General features: G+C 32.3%; 1 protein-coding gene across 1 annotated transcript in view; it reads left to right on the top strand.

Moving 5' to 3' along the window:
• Positions 1-16,072, top strand: part of LOC118194851 (WD repeat domain phosphoinositide-interacting protein 4-like) — a 44,597-nt gene extending 28,525 nt beyond the window's left edge. Inside the window, exons 6-11 of the mRNA XM_085812209.1 lie at positions 2,790-2,875; positions 2,966-3,088; positions 3,172-3,257; positions 10,955-11,056; positions 15,303-15,424; positions 15,580-16,072. Of these exons, the coding sequence (XP_085668335.1) occupies positions 2,790-2,875; positions 2,966-3,088; positions 3,172-3,257; positions 10,955-11,056; positions 15,303-15,424; positions 15,580-15,689 (629 nt within the window). The 3' untranslated portion in view covers positions 15,690-16,072. The remainder of the gene's footprint in view (positions 1-2,789; positions 2,876-2,965; positions 3,089-3,171; positions 3,258-10,954; positions 11,057-15,302; positions 15,425-15,579) is intronic.
• Positions 16,073-17,741: the final 1,669 nt, after the last annotated feature.

Below are 17,741 nucleotides of genomic sequence, written 5' to 3'. Positions count from 1 at the left end.
TGAGAGAAGCATGACTCACATACACGTGTTTTTGATTATATAAACAAAAGGGGAAATAAATGTTTCCGAATGGCGTGATTTATGACATCTCTTTAAATTCACATGTGGTAGTTGTTTATTGTAAGTAGAGAAGTTTTATTTTCGCTAAAGCGTTGGGTATTTCGGTTCGCAGTTCAGTTTTTAGAAAATAATTAGATCTTGTTAGATGTGAATGCTTTCTGTTTTTACCGTTGCAATGTTGAAGCATCGAAAATGTTTAACAGAGCATGAAATAGCAGAAATGATGCAAAATATTTCAGATATTGATTCTGATATTCTGATATTGATTCTGAAAGATTAACTGAAAGACATTTTCGAAAACTTTGTTGAGAAGAGACTGATAAGAAAATGAGACTACGATGCTTCGTTTGTTCACGTTCCGGGAAAAATCCTCCAAAACGTAAAATGAGTTATTACGAGTGCAAGGAATGTAACGTAGGACTGTGTGTAGATCCCTGTTTTCAAATTTTTCATACGAAAAGAGAATTTTAAGTAATATATTTAGTTTTCAGATGTATAATGTTAAAAGTCATAAAATGGTGAGTAATGAAAATAAAATGTGTAAAATATGCATTTAAACAAAAAATAAGGTAATTAAAGTACCGTAATTTCGCGTGTATAGTCCGCGGACTATCTGTGTTTAAAATGCGAATTTTTGAAGCTGCGGACTATCCACCAGTGCGGATAATACGCTGGTTGTTCACGGTTAAAATCGTTGAAATTTAAAAAACACGCTGTCGTGAACTGCCGATGATCGAATATAAAAAAAGTGGGAGATTCCAAGAAAACATTCGTATGTATCGTATCGATAGTAAACCATAGAGCATAGTGCAGAACGAATGAGTAGTAGCAAGTAGAGCTCCTAAAATCCAGGCTGGCGCATCAAGCAATGCCGGGATATGAGCCAAAGAAAGTCTTGTATGAGCACTCACTTAGCGCAACCAAAGTCTTGTATCCCAGTATCCTTCGCACTGCTTTAGCGCAACTGCCGGGAGGGGGAAAAGTAATTGATGCGTCAGCTCGGTTTTTAGGAGCCATAGTAGCAAGTACCTGGAGTACCAAAAAAAAAAAAAAAGTGATTCGTTTACTTATAGCGTGGTTTGGCAACACCGAGTGAGTGGGGTCGAAGGTCACATTTCATTACCACTTATCACGAGTATAGCACGTTGAACAGTATTTTGTCTTTCATCTTCGATAACGTTGATGAAACATCGCCGGGAAAAAGATGGAAATAGAGAAGCGCGCCGTTATTGGTTTAATCCTAGTATTCAGTGCACACGGGATTTGGTGACTATTTAACGGGTCATTCAAAGAAAATATATAGTTAAACATAGTATATACTATGTGTGTATGTACATATACTATGTGTGTATAGTATATATATATAGACGTTCTTTGGATCATTTTTGGTGTTGGCGATAATTTTCAAAGTCGCGCCAAGGCTGCACCGTATACTAGGATTTTACCCCGTTATTTTGAAGTGGACAAGAAAGCGGTGAGAAATTGGCGCAAACAAAGGATGTGTTTAAAAAGCATGGGAATATAGCCGTATTAAAAAAACGTAATTTCGGACGTATAGTCCGCGGACTATCCGGTGGTGCAGACTATCTGACGATTTTTGAAATTTTTTTTTATATAAAATCTTGTGTGCGGACTATACGTGCGAAATTACGGTATATATAAAAATATCTATAAAGCATAAGCCGTTTGAATACTCTATAGAGCATTATTAAACAATGCGTTGATACTTCGGAAATTTCATGGATTTAGGTTTAATAGCAAAAAAACCCCGGCCTTGGACAGACGCTCGCAAAAGGCACTGCAGGCCTCCGCAATAAGCGAGCGTTTGGGCTACATGTCGCGAAGGGGTTGACAACCAAAATATCACCTGCTAAAGACACAATAACGACGTCTATGTGACAAAAACCTCATCTGCAAAGATGTCTTTGAAAAGTTTGCGAAACAGTGGATGTTCGCGGACATCTGGGCGTCTTAAAGACGACATATTGCAATGTTTTTGCAACGACATCCGCGACTAGTTTGCAACATCGTTACGACGTTGCTGTGCTACTTAGGTTCTGTACAACGTTGCCATTGCTCGCTTTAAAATTCTTGAGTTGTTGATCAAAAATTCTTTAATGAAAACAGATTCCAAATTAGGGTTTCCAGATGCCCATATTCAATGAAGGGTTACCTTATTCAAAATTGGATCACTCTAGGTAGCATTGTTTTATCACAGTGCAAGAAACATAGATGCATTCATGCAGATTCTTCATTATTCAATTTTTTAAAATATAATACAGGGAAATAATATTTGGTGGCAACAATTTGAAAAGTGAAACAACGCAGAAAGTGAATCAACGCAATATGCCAAAATGAAATTAATAGTCCTCCTGGGCAAATTGCCCCTTTGGACTAAAAAGATGCATCGGGATTCATGGTCAGTAGTAACAAAAACAGTTATGGATTCTGGATCATCTGGGTTATAATAATATGAGATGCAACATGTTTGTGCCTAATAATGAATTTTGTTAGCCTGTAATGTGACCAACAGTTGATTTTCACTAATTTAAATTAAAAATTCTGTCATGAAAATCATCAGAGATTGAGTAATTGATTTATATCTGCTATGTATATGGCCAAAAATGATTTAACTTTTTAGTCATTTATTTATCAAAAGTTTTAACCTTGAACATAATTTTGTACTGGAAATAAAAAAGATTTTCATTTTAACTCTTTTTGTCAATTAGGACTTTGTGAAGTAAGCCCTTTTCCAAGTTCTGAAAGGCAGCTTCTTGTATTTCCAGGTCATTATTCTGGCAGTGTACAGATAGTTGTAAGTTGTTGCAAATATTCTGTTTCTTTCTGTTCGTCTTGAACTGTCTTTAATTGTGTTAATAATTATCCATTTTCTTTTTTAACGTAGGATTTAGCCAAAATCCACCCTGGGAGCACTGGTGCTCCGATAACTATAAACGCTCATACTACAGATGTTGCATGTATAGCAATAAATCACCAAGGTACATTAATAGCCACGGCATCTATAAAGGTATTGCTTTTAAACTTTAAAAATAATTTCTCTTTGTCATGTGTTATGTTTTATTGCTTAGAAAATTATCAAAAATATTTCAGGGGACGTTAATTAGAGTATTTGACACTAATAAGAAGGTTAAGTTAATTGAATTGCGCCGAGGTTCTGATCCAGCATCTTTGTATTGGTAAGTGATGAAATGGGTATTCATTATTTTTGAATTTATGTATTTTTTATTAAATGGAAATATTTCCTTTAATATAATAATTAAATAATTTATTTACCATGTATTTCGGCGTACAACGTGCACTTTTAATACAAAAAATAGGAGCGAAATATACGGGTATGCATTATAGGCCGAATATAAAAATGATAGCTTAAAAATAAAGAAAAAAAATTGGATTTTTACATGCACCAAAGTGCTTCTTATTTAAAAGAAATGACATTCCTTATGAAATTGAACATTTTCATTATCAGATAGTATGAAGCATTCATCGTGCTCGTCTTCCGTTATATCTTCCAGGCGTATCATCGAATTTTGTTTCGTCTTCATCATCATTGTTATTTTGATCCATAAATGATCTGTTCCATCTTGTTCTAACACCAAACATCTTTACTGTAGCATGATTTCCATTTTCTTCTGCAAAATTAATGGCTTTGCATTTGAAAACAACACTGTTTGTTTCTTTTCGCAAGATCCATACTTACTATTAAAAGGAGTACTTGATCAACTGCATTTCAATTGAAGCAAATGCGATTTACCGAAGCCTTCAATTTTTACTTTGAAATCACGCCTTCAAATGACTACAGATAGAGAAAACATCTAACTCTTAATTACACAAATTCATTCAGGTTATAAGTGCTCTACAGTAGCACTCTTTTGAACAGCTTCATTGAATACAATCCTCCCTCTTTGCCGCTCTCAATATTTACGCTCTCAAGCATTTGATCCACACACATATTGTTCCCCTTATTCGCTTGTCAGTGCAGTTTAGTATTGTTTGAAAGGCTAGGACAAATGTCCGAATAAGTGACCTCAAGAGATAAGAGAATTGCACACGTATATTTTAGATTTCTTCATGAAGAATTGGGTGCGTGTCATATACACGAAAGTACAGTAAATAAATTTAATTATGTAGCATAATACAGTACAAAGTCCATAATCTGTACTCGTCGGGACTTCAGCGATTCCGGATTAGGGATTTTTCTGGATTATAGATCATCAATTTAAATCTGGTAATATGGCATGCAGAAATTATACAATTAAAAATATCAAACCATAATTTATGAAATAAAGAGGAATTATGATCTAAAGGGTATCAAAATTTACACACACACACACACACAAAAAAAAAAAAAAAAAAAAAAAAAAAAGCTTAATTATTTGTTTACTTTATTAAACATATCTTTCAATGCACATTTTTTGCACTTATACTTTCTCTTTAATTCTATAAGCAGACATAATTTCTTGTTAAGTTACAAAGCTCCACAGTTCAAGTCCTGTAATTGCTGTGTCGAGAATACCGACTAACTTGTCAATCAAAATTTTTTCGTTTTCAATAACCTCTCCGTCACTTCCTTCATTATCGGAAGTGGTATTTTCTAGATCTAGAACCTTACTACAGATTTTGCCGTCCGTTAATTGATTGATGATTGGGGCATTGTCGTCGCAATGAAAAACTTCTGTTATATCTTCTTCATTTATTACTGCTTCTCCACATTTCTTTACAAAATCCAATAACTGGAAAATTTTACCTTTAGTTTGCGATGTCCGAAAACCTTCAAATTCGTGGCTATCATCTTCATTCTCACCATGAAATATGGTGGCTGGCTATAAATTATGCCAAGCATTTTTTAACATATCTGGAGACGCATCCTCCCAAGATCATGCGATGCTCCACACAGCAGATTTTATGCTAAAACATTTCGAAAAGTCTTAATAGTCTTGCCATTGTTAAAAAAATTTAACATAGATTTTAAAAATGGTACTTTATATTTGCATTTCAGCGCATGCACTATTCCCATATCCATACGCTGAATGATAGACGTAAAATTTGGAGGGAAGAGTAATACATATATACATTATCTTTCACTAAAACTTTTAAGTGAAGTATGTGCCGAACAGTTGTCAACAATCAGGACTAATTTTGAGTCATCAGGTAAACCAACCGAATTCAAATGTCGCCGAGCCTCGGGTATAAAATAATTTTCAAACCAATCATTCATCAACGCTTGTGTCATCCATGCTCTTTTATTTGTGCAATATATAATGGGGAAAATCGTTACTCTTTTAAATGCTCAAGGTCGTGCATGTTTTCCGATTACGAAATGTTTACACTTGTGCGTTCCTGCAGCATTTGTGCACGCTAAAATTGTTAGTCTCACTTTGGAATCTTTGACACCAGTTGGAGCCTTTTCTGTAGAGGTTGCCAAGGTATTTTGCGGTACATATTGCCAGAAAAGACCAGTTTCATCAGCATTGTAAATGTGTTCTGGAGATAATTGTTCACTAGTAATGAGTTCAATGAATTCATCTGCAAATTGTTCAGCAGCTTCAGTATCAGCTGAAGCTTTTTCACCTTTTGTCTTATACCATGGCGATTTTTTAATTTGGTTAACCAACCTGTCGAATATGTGCACTCAGTGTTTAAGTTCATTTCTTCATGAAATATTCTGGCTTGAGCCATTTGGACCCGTCAATGGCACGCCCTCGCTGCGATGCTGTCTGACCCATTCAATCATCACTTTGTCATGATGATCACTTTTATCATAACGAACCCTTTTTCTGTTATTCATTGTAAGTGGGGTGTCGGAATCCACAAAAAATTCAAAATGTTCCTTTTTCTTTTTGCTTATGTCATGTACAGTTAACTTTCCAATTTCATACTCCTGACGTAATTTTGAGACGAATATGCCTTTATTCATTTTTTGCAGCAATTCCACTTTTTGTTTAATGGACACCGAAACATGCTTTCGCTTTGTAGATCCTTTGGTAGCTCTAGAATCGGAAACTCTTTTTGACATAATCGAAAGTTCAAGCTTAATTTTTATAAAATTGCTCTAACAATCTGCAAAAAATAATAAGCCGGATCCAATTAGAAGGTTAAAGAACAGTGCAATCTGCAACATGCCTTAGAATCAGTAAAGATAATTTTAGCGTAGCTTATACCGTCTGTTATACATTAAACACGCATGTGTAAATGCATTATGCGCATGCGTAAAGCATACAAAAAAAAGTTTGTGGCTTTGAGGTCCAGATTATGGATTTGTACTGTATATGTTTTAACTGTGAAATGTTATTAGATTGTTATTTTTATAGTGCTTTTTTTAGAAAATATTTTTTTAAAGTAAAATGTAATTGCCAAAATGATTAAGGATATCTAACTGTCTAATTTTATTATTTGTAGCTAATTGCTGACCCTTAAAAGTTATCACTGCATGTTAAATCAAGTTATTGCCTTTCATTAATTCTTACCATGGTCACAAGATACAACACAAAAATGTAAAACTTATTCTTTACAACCTCCGGTGCTTCAGTGGCGTATTGGAACCTTAATGTATATTAACTGGGTTGCAACCCCTAATCAAATAGCATTAAAGGTCTAGAATTTTAATAGATAAAGAAGTCATTTATTTTCTTAAGCTTCTATATCACAGGAGACAATTTGCTACACTCTATAGCAGTTTCACAAGATTTTAAGTTGTGATCATTTTTATTCAAAACATATTGCCAAGGGGCAGTGTGATTTGTCTTTTCTTCTCTTTTCTTTGTTGTCTATATAGTAAATCCTATTCATTTTGTTGTTGGTGGTGAGAGGGATTTACTCATTCCGTGGTACTAAGTTTAGCAATATGTAGCTGCTTCTGAATCCGTCCTGATCTTTTAAATATTTATTTCCATAAGTGATTTCTGGCAGGTAATATTTGTGTATTCACAAGAAAATGTTTGTTGACCAGTTTTATTTGAAAGGCGAAAAGTTATTACTTATACATTTTCTGAGAAATATCCACTGGAAAGCACAGATAATTGCTTTCATTAATGGAAGCAGTGCAGCATTGCTTCATTTGGTATCTCTATGGATTAGTTGTTGCAGCATTTTAGTTAGTTTGAATTGTCCTGGACACATTCACATCACTGAATCTTCTTCGTCCTGTTAATCAAAACGGGACAACAGTGCTAGGAGGTAAGAAATCTGGCAAATAAAAGTGGTTGGGACATGACAATAATCTCTTTCTCATCAAATTACCCAAAGTTTTTTGTTCGGAATTTGATGATATATCAAATGATCAAAAAACTGCTTTAACTTGCTTTGTGCTTCAATATGAAATACGCTGTTCTTTATGGTGTTACTTCATGCATTCTTTTAAACAGTCTGAAAATTTGTTTATTAATGTAATAAAAGTAATTAGTAAGAACTTTAACAAGGACTATTTTCCAAATTGTATGTTTTATTGCAATAAATAAAAGAACACTATTAGCAAATATTTGTATAGTAATTAAAGGCCCGCCTGTGTTTAAAATAATGGTAGAACTCCATTTATATTTTAATTAATTGGTATAGAGCTATTTTGTATTAGGTAGTCAAGCTTTTTTTCATTAAAAAAAAAAAAGCCCTGGGTTTTGCTCATAAAATTTTCAATAATAATATTACTGTTCTTATTTTTTATATAAATAATTTGAAGAAAATGGAATGCGTCTGTAAATAAATAAAATAAAAAAAAAAAAAAAAATTATCTCAGTAATCAAATGAGACACACTTTATGATTTTTCTTTCATCATCTTGGATGACAAAAATTGTGCACCATTCTGCATTAAAAGACAAATTCAACTTGAGATATACTTCAATTTGGTGTCATAAAAGGTACCATTTCTCAGTTTTTAAGTACTCTGATTGTTCTGTGATACCTTATTATAAATGTCGATCTATCACAGCTTAATAATCATGAAATTTCTGATGCTTCTTCAATATGCACTAGGGTGACTCAATTTTTTTTTTTTTACCTTAAAACTATCCTGTAATTCCCCTGCATGCTCGTTCCAATGCAAGAAAGCCATACATCTCTTGTTCTGAAAATTCATGAAATTTTCTGAAGGTAGCATTATTTTCTCAATTGTGACTGTCATCAGATTTATAAGAAATTCCCAAAGGTTTTTCATTGGTTTGGATGTTAAATCAACTTCTAAAATGTTTTTAACCTGTATTAATTCTGTATGATGTTTAATGTGCATTTCAAGCATTTTCTGTTTTGCTTTCCGACTACCCCAATTTAGAGGTTTCTAATAACTTAAAAAAAAGACATGAAATAAATTACTAACTTTCTTCTACAACTGAGTAGGTTTAGTTTACCTTATTTCGTATATATATTTTATTTGTGAGAGCCACATTATGGCCGCCCCTGATATATATATATATATATATATATATATCAATATATATATATCAGGGGAACACTGAAGTACCACTGAATTAGGGATAGCAAGTCAATAATGAGTTGGGTCTCCTCTAGCCTTTATAATGGCTGCCACATTGTGTGATGTGCTTTCACATGTTTCTCCAAAACATTCCAAAGTTGCTCAATAGGATTTAAGTCAAGGCTTCTAGGTGGCCAATTCAAGACAGACAAGTCAGAGAAATGCTCATCCAGCCAATTGGTAACCAGCTGGGATCTGTGATCTTGCTTGGTCACAGATCCCAGCTGGATAGTGCAGCTATTTTCCTTGAATACCTCTATTTCCATGTGAATGACAGGACCACATAAATGGATGGAGGTGATTGCATAGCAACTGTATGCAACTAATCACATTGAGGGAGGTTGGTATAAATATCGAAGATGCTGAACATTACCAAGACAAAACACTCAAGACTATGAACCCAAACTTGTGTGTTTTCCTACCTAGCGTGTTTTCCTAAATACTCAAATGCAGCTATGCAAATTTTATCTTAAAAGGCTGTCTGTATTATCCTTATCTTATGCAGCACTCCTAGTCAGTGAATTGGTGGGTTACCACATCATGTGACCTGCAACCTCAAGGTTGTGCACTGATGTAAAATTTCCCACTTACTTTAACATTATGTGCATAGTTTCTGCCTGGATGCATCTCGACCAATCCGATGTCTTTGCTGTTCACGTGACAACTTGTCACCCCCCACGTTCAACGCTGTCTTCTGCATCCATAATCATGCATACCATTACTTTAAGCATCAGTCTAGGCACCAAAATCACGACAGCTGGTATACGGTGTGGGAAAGTACACAGTAGTTGCAGCTTAGAGAGACACTTGGAACCAGACCATGATTGAACCATTATGGCCTTGTACAGTTCTAAGCTGTATGCAGGATCCATAACTTCATGAGCCTGACATATTCGCAGCCTCCCACCGGTGTTAAGTAGTTGGAATCGAGACTCGCCACTTCATGCTACGTGTTTTCAGTCCTTTAGACTTCATTCTCTGTGTTTTCTTGCCGAAGCATGGCATGCATTGAGCAGTGGTACGCTCGTGGGTCTACAGCTTCCGAAGCCCATACGGTGAAATGAGCATTGCACGGTCTGTTTACTGACTGTACAACTGGTGTCCTGAATCAGCTGGGTGGTAATTTGAGCTAACATTTGGCTTTGCTGGCTACATACATAGATATTGCTGAGCTGTCTCACACTAGCTCATTCAAGGCTAATTTAATTGTCCTTTACAGTTTGCTCAGTTGCTAATTTTCTCCCCACCGTCCATGTATTCTTGGTATGCTATCTCTTCACTCTGTGGACCTTGAAAATCCTAGCTGTCTGACGAATATGGAAACTGAATGGCCCATGTGTTCAGTGCCTGTCTGTCTGTGATCAAAGGCATCTAAATCAGAAATTTTATCCATACTGGCAATTGAAATGACTGATTAACAATATCCACAGTACTACCTATATATGCAGTTACCACAACGCCCTCGTGTGAGCATAAATGTGGCACAGCACTACACATTTTGCATAACCATGGCTGTCCCTAATTCAGTGGCACTCGAGTGTATATATACAACTAATTGAAATCTGAGATGTACCTTTTGTGATTTCACTTCAGAGATATTTTTAATACAGAACAGATTTTAACTGGCGTAACCCATCAAGGGATATATACTTCTAGTCTTGTACTTAATTCTGAATAATGAGAAATTTAAAAAAAGTTCCTTTGAAAATTTTGAGTTAATTTGTTTTGAGCTTACTAATTTAATTTACTTCACCTTTTCAATTAAACATATTTTTATTATTACTAATTAACAGCATATATACAAGCTTGCTTGTGCAGAATGTAAATAAATTAACTGTGAGGTGCAGTTAAGTTGGAACTCAACTTCTGAAAGGTTTATATAAATTCTTTACATGTAAATTCAAAATTAACAGCAGAATATGTATCAAAATCAAAAAAATTGCCGAGATTTACGTTGTATGTGTACTGTAAAATGAGACCTCTAATGTGCATGCAAAAATGCTGAATAATTTCAGAAATGAAATTAATTCACCTCCTCAGTCAAGAAGTATACTGTATATTTGTTAAAAATTTTATTGGCATATACATATAAGAAAATATTTTCAATAAATTTGGTATTTACTGAATATTTGAAAATCAAAACAGTGTTTGCTTACAATCAAAAAGTGTTGTAGATTGCAGAAAGTCATGGATTCAGTAGTCACAGTTAATCAGAAGTGTACGGTATTTTACCCCCTTTTCTTTTTAGTTAACCACATATTTTGAGCTCAGTGTTAATTGAGGAATAGAAGCAGTTACAGTACCTTTTTTAAAACTGATGATATTAAAATGTCTCATTTATTATACCTGTTTATGTGTATCACAATGTTATTTATTTAATTATATTGTAATCAATGTTTTTATCATTTCAGCATAAATTTTAGTTGTGATTCTGAACTCCTTTGTGCATCTAGTGATAAAGGAACTATTCATATTTTCGCTCTAAAAAATTCTCACCTTAATAAAAGACTGGCGTAAGTGTTTTCTTTCTTTTTTTCTTTCTTTCTTTTTTTTAAATCCTCCTTTCTTTTCTTTTTTCAACAGCAATGTTTTTTATGAAAAATTTATTTACATTAATTTGTTGTGGTTAGTGCTATATTCTGTTTATCATAAAGACTTATAAATGTCTGTTAACCTGGATCTCCTTTGGGAATTAGTTTCTTTTCTTAAATAAGAAAAGTTGTTCACAGTGATATGTACTATCAAATTTGAAAATTACACATTATAAAAATTTGGGGATGCCCAAATTTTTGCTTTAAAGTTCAGTCACACTGAATTCCTGTCAGTTCCATCTGTAAAGGGCTGGCACATTCTTAAAAGTCAGGTATAAAGATATTTTTATAGAAAGACTGTTTCAAGAGTCTTTTTTAGTACCCGAGGTTATGTATATTTATTAGATGGAATTCCTGTTATTATTCATGTGTTATAATTGCATATTTTTTGCTATTGTCATGAGATGAACTGATTTCCAATCAACAATGAAATGATTCTACATGCTGAAGTTGCAGATATTTCTTCTTTAGTAAATGCTTTTTTCTGATATAAGATATTTTATAAAGATTTCCAGTTTTACTTCATTTAGTCTTGAAAGACAGTGATATTGATGTTAAAACTGATAAATGTCAGTCACAGTCTTAGTTTACAATTAGACAATTTGGATAAAGTTATAAAACCAGCAAGATTTGACAGCCAGTAGAGTTTAATTGGAAAACTGAAAAGTGCTGATTGAATTTTATAGTACAGTGAACTGTCTGGAATAATAATGTTGGCCATCCTGACAATTTCCCATAGTAATACAGAGTGCAAGAGGATTTTCAATGTTGTTAATAGAACAAGGACTGAATCCAATAATAGTAATGACACATTAGAAAAAATTTTATTAGCAATAGCAGGCATACATGGCATATACTGTGAACAAAATGACAGTTTCCCCCCCCCCCCCCTTAATAAAAGCAAAACCTGTCACTATTCTTAGCATTTGTACAAAAACTGATGAAAATATTTTTTTCCCCTATTAAAAGATACTAATGATAAAACTTTTTTTTTACATGTTTAGTATTATTGTACTATTTGCATTTTAGTAACTACACATTATTAATATTAATATTATTATTAGTTAATATTAATTATTAATTAATTAATTAATTAGGATATTAATTAGTTACTATGTAAAATTAATTCATTAATAAAATATATTTTTTCTTTCTGTATAAGATATAAAGAATATTTTTATCATTTAAAAAATCTCTTTGTGGTTGGAAAACTTCTCCCGATTCTTGACTGTCGTATGTTGGCAAGTTTGCAATTTGGCTCTTATTTTTGAGTACAGAAGAATAAAAATTATAAATCATCCACTTGTGAAAATATAGAAGTGAACATTAAAATTAGCATTAAAATCATTGGAAACAATGTTAGATTTGTTTTTATTGGAAAAAACTCCTGTCAGCAGCAATAACTTAAAAGAAGTTTTATCATTAGCCCAGAAGGGCTATTAATTTCACTTTGGCATTTTGTGTTGAAAACTTCACTTTTCAAATTTTTGCCACCAAATATTAGAGCCCTGTTTTATATTTAAAAAAATTAAATGATGAATCTGCATAAATGTAGGTTTCTTGCATTGTGATAAAAAAATGATACCTAGAGCCATCCAATTTTGAATGGGAATCCACCCGAATATGGGCATCTGGAAGCCCAAATTTGGGTGGAAATGTACGTATATATACGGGCATCTGAGAGCTCAAAGTCAGAATGTGGAATTTGTTTTATTATCAATTTCATATTTTGTAACATCTTTAACAAATTTTTTATTAACAAACTCGACAATTTAAAAGCGAGCCATGGCAACACTGTATGGTGGAAAAAATATTTTTATCTCCAGTTCGCGAGACTGTGTATCGGAAATCCTAAAGATATTCTGTTTTTAAAATATTTTGTGATATAGCTGTTGAATTCAACTTTATGGTTTAACTCTTTTGTAACCAATCCACCCAACACGGCCGTACATTGAAACAACCAGAATCGCCCGAAAAGGACCGACATTGTAATCTTGTTTTCTTCCCTCCTCCTAAGGTATGCAGTAGTAGGTGCTGTTTCCCCAAATGTATTGTGTCAGCTTACTGCAGACAGCTTGTCCTAAGAGGTTTCTTATCATTTGCTTGCTCGTGACATTTCATTGTTGATTCTTTTGTGGTACAGTGCACTTTTAAGCTTTAAACAGCAATAAAATTGCAGTTTAAAAATTTAAGGATTATCTTTTGATTTAATCACTTTATTCCTTCCTATAAAAATAACGGAAATAAACAAAATCCAAGTTTTGATCATAACAAAGCCAGAAAAGCTTGTTGGTCTGACCTTTAGAATAGTTTTATAAAGAACGGGGTCAAAGGCTAATGGAATCTTTGTTAGAAAGTACAAAGGATGTCATTCGAAACCTTCACACCCATTTTCTGCATTAATGGACAGGGAGGGGAGGAAATTGCTGTGAAACTGGAAAAGTATTTCGGGCGGTTCATTATTTTGAGGATACAGTTTAGCGAAAGGCCTGGATTTCAAAGAGTTAAGTGCGAAGAACATGATGTTTAACCCTTTGATGCACGCAATATTATTTTTATAATTTTTTTAACTAAAAACTGTAGAAATTGAATATTATTATCCTAGAGACAAATAATATATGAATTTAAAAAAATCTACTCTTGCCCATTGTTCTGTGGGTGGTGGTCGCACTGTGAAACTACAGGACTTTGAAACTTACCTAGATAGTAGGGGGGAAAACATACCTATCTCCATGCGCGTTTCCAATAAATGACGAAATTAACGAATTTTTAAAAAATGTATGTAGAAAATGCATAATATATAATTTTTTTACATTATTTTACAAAGTAAATCGTCAGAAAAAATTAAAAAAATAAACATTTATGTAATTTTTCTATAGCAGTGAAAATTTAAGTACCTACATAATAAAGACGTTTGGCTAAATAGATTAAAAAACTCAGTAAAATAAAGAATTTTTTTTTTTTTTTTTTAAATTTTAAAGAACAAATATTGTGACACTGTTCAAAGCATGTTTTGTCATTTTGGTACATGCATAGACCCGCATTGCACGTTTCGCACATGTATCTTCTTTTATGAGGTTCTTCCGTGTGCTTAGATCTAAATTTCACTGGTATATGTCCAGTGTTATTTAGTTTCTTTTCATCTGGCACATAAAATTTGTGGGTTTTTTATGTTAATGGGGGGGGGCTTGGTTTTTTTGGCTGTGGTATGGATCATTCGTTTCCCATTCATACTTATTTTATTAATATTTCGTCACAAAATATTCAGAAAATGTTTTTTAAATTTAAATAAAACTTTACGTGATTTCTATTTTTAATTATAGCAAGGTATATTTACGTCAAATTTAAACCACAGGAAATAATTTATAAAATCATAGTTCTAGCTTGGGAGCAAGTGTGTTGAGGTCAGAGAAAAGTCCCTGGAAAAGAAAGACCTTTTTACTGGGTGGGTGCATGTATTGTTTAGTAATAAAAAAACTCTGTGGTTTCAAAACCCCTTATCTATATCTGGGTAAAAATAAACATTCCTATTTGAGAATCAAGCAAACGCCATTGTGAAGAGCAGTAAGCGCGACCACCAAGCCTCTAGAGCATTGTGTCACAGTGCTCTAGTGGTGCAGTGGTCGCGCCCTGAAACCGCAGAGCAAATGCCATACATATAGATGGTTTTTTTTATATGCAGTTTAATTATTGCTATTTTTTATTGTTTATGATAAAAATCATGATGTGTGATGAATAACTTTTAAAATTTAAAGTTGTTTATATCAATAAAAGGAAGTTATTTTGTCTCATTGAAAACGAATTTTAAAAGACATCCGATATGAAGTACTACTAAGACCTAAAACATGTATGATTCTGCAGTCATTTTGTGTTATTTAGAGATAAAAGATCAGTAATCATATGATTTTCACTCAATAATTTTGGAAGGAAGAGGAGAAAAAAATTCGAAAATTGGTGGTTTCAGGGGGCGAACACCGCATGCCAAAGGGTTAATAAATAAAGGTAACACACAAAACGTTTAAAAAAAGCCCCTTTAGGTGTTGTAATCTGAAAGTTTATTTCTTTATTTATTTTTGTGTACTTTTGCTTTCATATTATATGTCTAAAAATGTGATATTTAACGATGAATTTAGTCTTTTCTATTGTTTTTATTCCTAACTGCACGCAGAATTTCCAGTGCAGCCAAATGGATTGGACCCTATGTTGAATCTCAGTGGGCTTTTGCTACTTTTGCTGTTACACAAGAGAGCAAATGTATCTGTGCCTTTGGATCCAATTCTTCTATCTATGGTAAATATTAACTTTATTTTCTTGTGATTTTTGTAAATTAATCTGCAATGCAATTTTGAAAAATGTGTGTTAAATTGAAGTTAAAAATGTGTTTAACTGTTTAATAGTTTGTCAGAAATTCAGTATGTAAATTGTATTTTTAATTCTACTTTCAGCTGCTTGTAACGATGGAACTTTTCATAAGTATGTGTACACAAATGATGGAAGTTGTAATAGAGAATCATATGACGTATTTTTAAACTTATGTGATGACGGAGATTTTTAGAAATGTGTGTGATAAGTACTGAATGAATCTCTTGCAAGTACAAGTGCCTTGCAAGGAATTGTTTTAAATTAAATGTGTGTTTTTAGTCATATTTACTTTTATGGTAAACATTTCTTATGTAAATGAAAGAGTTTGGATATGTTTGTTACTTAATAAGTGATTGTGTTTGCATATAAATGTGATTTTTATATAATCAAATTGCAGCTTGTGTATGAAATTGTTTCGAGACTGTAAACAAATCTGAAAATGAAGTTGTATGTTAATGTATTCTGCTGTTAATCAAAATTAAATTTTGAAAAATTAAAAGAAATTTCTTAAGGGCGTTTCAATTCAGAATCGGAGGATATTATTATTTTTTTAATCCAATAAATGTTTTGAGATTATATAGTTGTGTTTGTTTCATTTCTAGTTCGAATTTATTTCATTTTAAATAGTACTCTTTTTTCATATTGTGTGTTCCACTATTTTTTGTTAATTTAAACTTTGAAGTTTCCCAGTCATAATCCATTAAAATTTTAAGTGTTTGCATGCTACATTAACTGTATTAAGGAGTATTAATTACTGAAATGAAATTATAACTTGGAAACATTAAAAATATTAACCAAAATAAAGCAAAGTATTCTTTCATATAAAAACCAAAGTCTGACTTAATATTGTATTAGACTTCATCATAATGATATATTAATTAAAATGTAGTGAGTAATAGAATGCAAATTTTAATCTATAAGAGCAGAATTAATAGATACTATTCTGAAGCTTATTGTATTTAAAAATACAGTTGATGCTTGTTATAATGACCATTCATGTTCAAAAAAAGCCATTGTAGCAAGAGATTGCTATAAAGAAAATGCATCACTCTGATCAAATGGAGATTTTTTTATATTAGTCATTGTAATGAAATAGGAGCTATAATAAATATCTTTACTTTGTATATTGAGTGTAACTGTTAAATTTGAGTATGGTATATATGCCAATTTACTGCAAAGTATAGTTTTTCTTTCCTTATATTTACATAAAATATTATTTAAATGTTCTAATCTCTAATTAATGATGCTTGCACATGCTCAAATTAATTAATTTTTTCTGCTGTTAAAAATAGTTACCACCAATGTGTTTTTGGTATAGTAAATAATACATTTAATTTAGATCTTCTAGGCAGTCTTCTGTTGATGTTATTTGTTTAAAAATTTCTAATTTCAGTTTTGAATTTTCAATAATGCTTCCAGTGTACATATATGTATTTTGTTTCAGTTCATAGTTGACTTGCAATTTTAAAATGGAAGAATGCATTCTTTTCAGTATGATTTGCTATACATGGCTGCCAGCTTTACCAGGAGATTCCTGATTTTCCATCACATTACTCGGTAGATTGCTGAATTTCCATTTTTTAATTGTTGGTCTTCACTAAGGAAAATGTCGTCCAGCAGAAAATAAAATTTATTGAATGAATGAAATGTAAATTATGCAGATTCTATTCTTCCAACCCTAATGATTTGCAGAATAATTTTTCTTGTTTAAATTTTATTTCATCTGAACTGTACTTTTTTTCCTTATTGCATTTTATTGACCTTTTTTTTTTTTTAAGTTTCATTTATCTGCGTTGTCTCAACCTACTGCTGACATTTGTAGATTTTTATACTAAGATTCAACCAATGTTTAATCAATTTTGTTTTTATTTTATTGTACATCACTAAGTTTATACAGATAAGTATTTAGGTGTGTTAATTATTATTATCATTGGGTTTTAAAAGTTTTTCTTCCCTATTCGGGATTTTTCACAGTATAAAAGTTTAAGAAAATTGCAAAATAAAATCAGCCAGAACATAAAATTCATAATATCTAATTAAATATTAATATATTTTACATCAGAATCATGTTTATAATGCAAGAATCAAGTTTTGCATTATAAAGTGAATTTAAGTCAGTCAGGAACTCATTTTAAATGACATCGCTACAGAGCATAGTAACCTCCTGGTTTTCTAGATTTCAAGGTTGGCAGCTGTGCGTTTAGAACTGTTATATTTTTATGCTAATTTTGTCTAAAAACGCATC

The sequence above is a fragment of the Stegodyphus dumicola genome, chromosome 2 (genome assembly GCF_044657685.1).
Source record: "Stegodyphus dumicola isolate Sdum_Otavi_A_Nest chromosome 2, ASM4465768v1".
Lineage (NCBI taxonomy): Eukaryota > Metazoa > Arthropoda > Arachnida > Araneae > Eresidae > Stegodyphus > Stegodyphus dumicola.
Note: the sequence above shows the minus strand (reverse complement) of the source record. Positions and strands in the feature narration are given on the sequence as shown.